Source organism: Protobothrops mucrosquamatus, unplaced genomic scaffold (assembly GCF_001527695.2).
Source record: "Protobothrops mucrosquamatus isolate PMUCROS unplaced genomic scaffold, P.Mucros_1.0 scaffold154, whole genome shotgun sequence".
Lineage (NCBI taxonomy): Eukaryota > Metazoa > Chordata > Lepidosauria > Squamata > Viperidae > Protobothrops > Protobothrops mucrosquamatus.
In genome coordinates, this window is record NW_015386518.1 from 230,036 (window position 1) to 235,217 (window position 5,182).

The window sequence follows — 5,182 nt, forward strand, 5'->3', positions numbered from 1 at the left end:
TTTCAGATTGTAAGTGGGGCTGGGGGTGAGTTTGGGGGTGGGGATGCCTTGGGAGGGGTTGGGGGGCGGAGGGTGAAAGGAAGGAGGGGGGGTGGGCCTCCATTGTGGCTGTTGTTTCTGGACATGCTTCGTGAAAATGCATCCCATACAGAGAAGCAACAGGCTCCCTCGTGGGGGATACAGGTAGTCCTCGGCTTACGACCGCAACGGTTTCCTCGGCTCACCAAAATTTAAGATTTTTCCCCATCTCGGTTTGGAAGAGGCTGAGAATTGAACCGTCTCTTCTCACTTGTAGAAGACCATGCCTGAATGCGACGTCACCGGTTTTGTCGAGCAGATCAGCTGCGGGGTGTCCAAGAAGGGCGAGTTCAAGAGGTGGGTGCCCCGTTTAGGATGGGTGTCTCAACCTTGGCAAGCTTTAAGAGGATTCCCCGTGCCAGCAGTCCACATGTTTTAAATCGTGCTGGCTGGGGGATTCTGGGAGTTGAAGTCTGTATATCCCAAATCATTCTGGCTGGGGAATTCTGGGAGTTGAAGCCCCTCCCTCTTAAAGCAGGCTGGCTGGGGAATTCTGGGAATTGAAGTCCACTTGTCTTACGCCTACTGACTGGCAGTTCCCATTGCAAGTAGCTGTATTTTGCCCCGCCCCCCCAAGACGCCCCCCCCAGGGCTGTGATACAAATCTAGAAGTGAGCAAGAGCTGGGATCCCTCTATCATGGCCTCCAAGGCTTGGCAGGGACCTGCAAGGTCCTCTAGTCCTGCCCCCTGCTCTGGGTTTCCTCCCCCCTTGCGGAGCTGCTGTCATCTCAGCAATTTTCTCCCCGCAGTTGCCGCTCTTTGGAAATGGAGACGCGGATCTTCTGGAACTTTGAGGGTGCCATGCTGGGGACTGCTGCCATCTTCGCCCTGCTGGTGGTTTGCCGCCAGCGGGTGCTGGATGGGAAAGCCTTGGAGAAAGTCCGGAAACAGATCGAATCTATTTAGCTTCGTTTGGGGCAGCGAAGCGGAGGTGGACGGACCCAGACTCGCCGCCCGGAGGAGCAGTCTAGCATCGCCTCCGCTCGTTGAAAATTCCCCTCCCACTTTCAACTAGAGGGGAGGGGGTGGGCTGTACCCCCAGGGACAAGTACTTCACTCTTCAGGGGGCTGGCAAAAGCCGGGGTGCTTCCCCTGCTTTGAGAAAACCCACGGCATTTGGGGGGCACTCCTCCCAGATCCTTCGTCTCTTGGCGTTTTGAATCATGAAATTCGAACTCGCTTCCCGGCCGGGAACTTCCTCTCGTCGCTGTCCTTTGAGCCTCGTGGCTAGAAGCGCGTCATGCAAATGGAACGCAAAACTCTTTCAATCCCTTCCCTGTCCCGAATCCCGTTTTCTCCTATTTGTGATTAAAGGAGTTCTCCTCAAGTGTCTAACCACAGGAGTTGCGGTTGTAAAGTTGCGGATTGTGGGTTTTTGGGTGTGTGGGGAAGCTTCTGGAGCTGGTCCGCGAAAGGGATTTGTTGTGGGTTGAGAACTGAGCAATGTAGTATTTAAAGCAACACGAAAGCAATATTTCTCAGTGGAAGGTAGGTGGACTTCAACTCCCACAATCCCCCAGCCAACACAGCACAGAATTCTGGGAGTTGAAGTCTGTTTGTTTTTAAAGTTGCCAAGGTTGAGAAACACTGGTTTAAAAGCTCCCCGATTTTGGAATAAAGGAATAAATTGAATTGCAGGAAAAGTGGTGTGTGTGTGTGTGAGAGAGAGAGAGGGAGGGAGGGAGGGAGGGAGGGAGAGGGAGAGAATCAAGCAGCTCCTTCCGAACCAATTATAAACGCAATCACTGCTAACTGTGGTTAGTTTTATCCTGGCTTTTATCTTTTGCAAACTGGTGCAAACTGGTTGTGTTGACAGGTTGACGGCTTGGGATCAACTCAGAAAATGTGTTTATTCTAGAACTCAGATAAGTGTGTGTGTGTGGTGTGTGTGTGTCTATTCTAGAACTCAGATAAGTGTGTGTGTGTGGTGTGTGTGTGTCCAGATTATAATTTCCCCTTATTTCAAACCATGTTGGGTTGTTCGGAGCTGAGCAGGCCTGGATTCAAACGACAGGCCAAGTTAGAATACCTTTGGTTTATGGGCAGCTTTGATATGTTTAGGGGAGCCTCGGCACCCCGAGTGGGAAGACCTGGTGGGCCGCACCTGCGTTTTATTCAGAATTAAAAGCGTCCAGATTGAGAATCGTCCCAGCCCAGCCCAGATAGAAGCAAACTCAAAAATCCAATTCCCCCCCCCTTGTTTCGGAAAAGTCTCCCCTCGAACAGAAGGAAATACACTCTAGACGTGCTCAGGAATTCTCCTTTATTCCTCCCAAAGCCCGGCTCCAGGATTCCAGCAAAGGGGGGGGCTCAGGTCAAGCTCTCCTCACCCCCCCACCCACCCCCCACCCAAAGCCCCAGAGCTGACAGATTGCAGAGAAGCAGAAAAGGAAGTTGCAGGTTGCGTAAGGCGCATCTATCTCACAAGCATTTGAGAAGGAAAGCGTTGCAGCTGGCTCTCCGGGGACAGTCGCAGAGTTTGCCGATGCGGGCGCCTTTCCGGATGGCGCAGGCGTCGCCGAAGGAGCACTGGAAGGGAGGGGGAGAGAATGAATCCCTGTCCTTCACACCCCCCCTTCCCCAGTCTGTGCTCCCCCCCTCCTTTCTTGAACTGGAGAGCCCTTTTGCTCTTCACATGACCGGGGAACTCCATTCTCTTCCTTAGGCTCAAGCCAGAGCCGGTTGGGACAGTGGCTAAAACCCAGAGCCCAGCGGGGTCAGACTAGATGACCTCTGGCGTTAGCCTCGGAAACTTAAGATTCGTGCTCAGACCGACCTCTTGGGATTGTTGCGGGGATAACCTTCGGCTCTTCCACAGAAAGGGGGGGTGAAAGTCACGTGGATGCCCCCCTTAATTTATGGGGGGTCCCCCCTTCCCCAAATACCTTGGGCACTTGATTGAATTTCTTTTCCCAAGCCGAGACCTTCTTATGCTGCAGTTTTTCCAGCACTTCCTGCAGTTCATCCAGCTGGAAGAAGTCGAAAATGTTGCAAACAGTTTTTAAGACCTGCCCGTTTTCCACACTGCATAACATGCTCAACCGGGGTTAATGGGCTGGGGGATGCTCCAGGGGTCTTATTTTCCAAGTCTTAGGTGGGCTTCGCCTAAAAGGCGCCCAAAATCTCTCCGGTCATTTGATTCAGAGTCTCTGAAGTTTATTCCTGCTCAACTAACTAAGAAGGGAACAAAATATTTTCCGGTTTAAAACAATATATATATCTCCCTCCGTGATGGGATTTATCCTCATTGCTAAAACGGATTGGAATAATCGGGGAGGGGGGGAATACTGGATTACCGCACCCATCATCCCCTCGCTGCTATCCAGAGGGCAGAAGGCTTGACATCCCTCTGGACGAGATGTGCAGCCCTGCTCTTCAACGCATGCTGGCTTAATGACAGTCTGTCCCCCCCATCTTATTTTCGTGGACTTTGGCCGCCGTTCCATTTTACGCATGTGGGGATGGGGCGCCACCAACAAGGAACCAGGTTCCTTGGTCTGTTTTATTTTTTTGGTTCTTCAGAGCAATACATGCCATGTCATTCTTTTTTTGGGGGGGGTGTTTCTCCCCTGCTAGCCCCCTTTCCCGCAATCGTCCCGCTACCAATCCTCGGTTACTCACCAGCTCCTTCTCGTGCGCCGGGTACGTGTGTTTGAGTGGCAATTCCGATGTCGTTTGGCCAGCCGGCCCTCCCTGGACCAGGACGAAGAGGCAGAGAAGAGCCGCGATGCCCAAACGGACCCCAACCATGGTTAGCATCTTCCTGGGCAAAGATCCCACCGAAGAGCAACGTCTCAGCACCACCTGGAGCTGTCCACAGTGCTGAAAGCCCAACCACCTTCGCCAGCTTCACGCCAGGAAGTGCAACTGCACCCGTTTCTCTGCCAGCCCACGCCAGCCTCCCTGGGGATGGAGGGAGAGGGGGGGGCTGTCTTCAAGGGCGGAAGACGAAGCACCCCTAAACCTAGTTTCCTGGGGAATCGGCTGCTGGCGGGGGTGGGAAGGAGCCAAGGATCAGCCAAGGATACTTGGCCAGCCGCACCCGGATTTTGAGGCTGGCTTGCAAGGGGGGGTGTGTTGCTCCAGGCAGGGGCTGCCAATCAAGACCTTCTCCGGAGGACTTTAATGCATTTGCTGGGAAATTAAAACAGTTGACTTTGATTCATCTGTCTCTCTGGACGGGGCCCAGCGAGCGGCATCCAGCCAGGCCGGGAGTTGACAGCTCATCCAATAAAAGCTTCGGTCTTGATGGGCAGATCTAATATCCAAACTATTTTTTTCTTTTTGGATATTATTAGCATTAATCAAAAGCTGCGGCACTAATTGGCCGCAACGGAGCCTGGCGTGCGTCCTTGCCTCGTGGGGTGTTTCCCCCCCCTTTTCTAGTTCTCCGCTTTTTCCCTTTCATCTCTCGCCAAAGAAATGGCATCCCGGGGGGGGGGGAGTTTAGGGGTGGGTGGGAAATGCCAATCCCTGAGCGGGCAGGAGAGGCGTCTGTTAAGAAGAGCTTGACGAATGGATAAAACGCCAAGCGGAGGGAAAGGAGGGCAGCGGGTGTTTGGAGCAGGTAGACTGCTCCTGGATAGGGAGGCTCAATCTAGCCACCAGCCACTGGGATGCATTCACGGTGTTGCTAGTCTGCTAGTCGGATAAAGATTTGAGATTGGTTTGATTCTTCGCGACAACCGGCGGGTGGGTGGGTGGGTGGGATTCAGCCGGGATATTGTGATTTTCCAAGCCACAGTTCCCCGATAAAGCAAAGTCAGTGGGAGGGGGGAACTGGATTCGCTTAACGTCCACCTGATTTCATTTAACGACGGCAGCAATTTGATGCAAATTTGATGTGATGGAAAAGGCTGTTTTCAGGAGCTGAAGGGCCGGGGTCTTCAAACCTGGCCCTTGGATGACTTGTGGACTTCAACTCCCAGAATCCCTCAGCCAGGCACGCGTTTGAAGACCCCTGGCTTAGCTTATTGGAGAAAGCAAGTTGGCGTTGGAAGCTGGCTTGATTTACGATTTGCGCCCTTGTTCCTCTGCGCTTCCTGAACTGCGCCTGACTGATGGGGACGTGTTTTTTTCGCCCTTGGCAGGAGCTGCACCTGT

General features: G+C 53.1%; 2 protein-coding genes across 2 annotated transcripts; one reads left to right on the forward strand and one right to left on the reverse strand.

Moving 5' to 3' along the window:
* The first annotated feature begins 123 nt into the window (after positions 1-123).
* Positions 124-1,420, forward strand: JTB (jumping translocation breakpoint). Its single transcript, XM_029283617.1, has 3 exons — positions 124-183; positions 296-375; positions 829-1,420. Exons 1-3 carry the CDS (start codon positions 124-126, stop codon positions 983-985), a joined length of 297 nt encoding a protein of 98 aa, XP_029139450.1. The 3' UTR covers positions 986-1,420.
* A 1,080-nt stretch (positions 1,421-2,500) lies between these two features.
* Positions 2,501-3,829, reverse strand: LOC107285176 (cocaine- and amphetamine-regulated transcript protein-like). The gene is made up of 3 exons (XM_015813338.1): positions 3,683-3,829; positions 2,965-3,048; positions 2,501-2,608 (listed from the first exon to the last, which is right to left on the reverse strand). Exons 1-3 carry the CDS (start codon positions 3,827-3,829, stop codon positions 2,501-2,503), a joined length of 339 nt encoding a protein of 112 aa, XP_015668824.1.
* Positions 3,830-5,182: the final 1,353 nt, after the last annotated feature.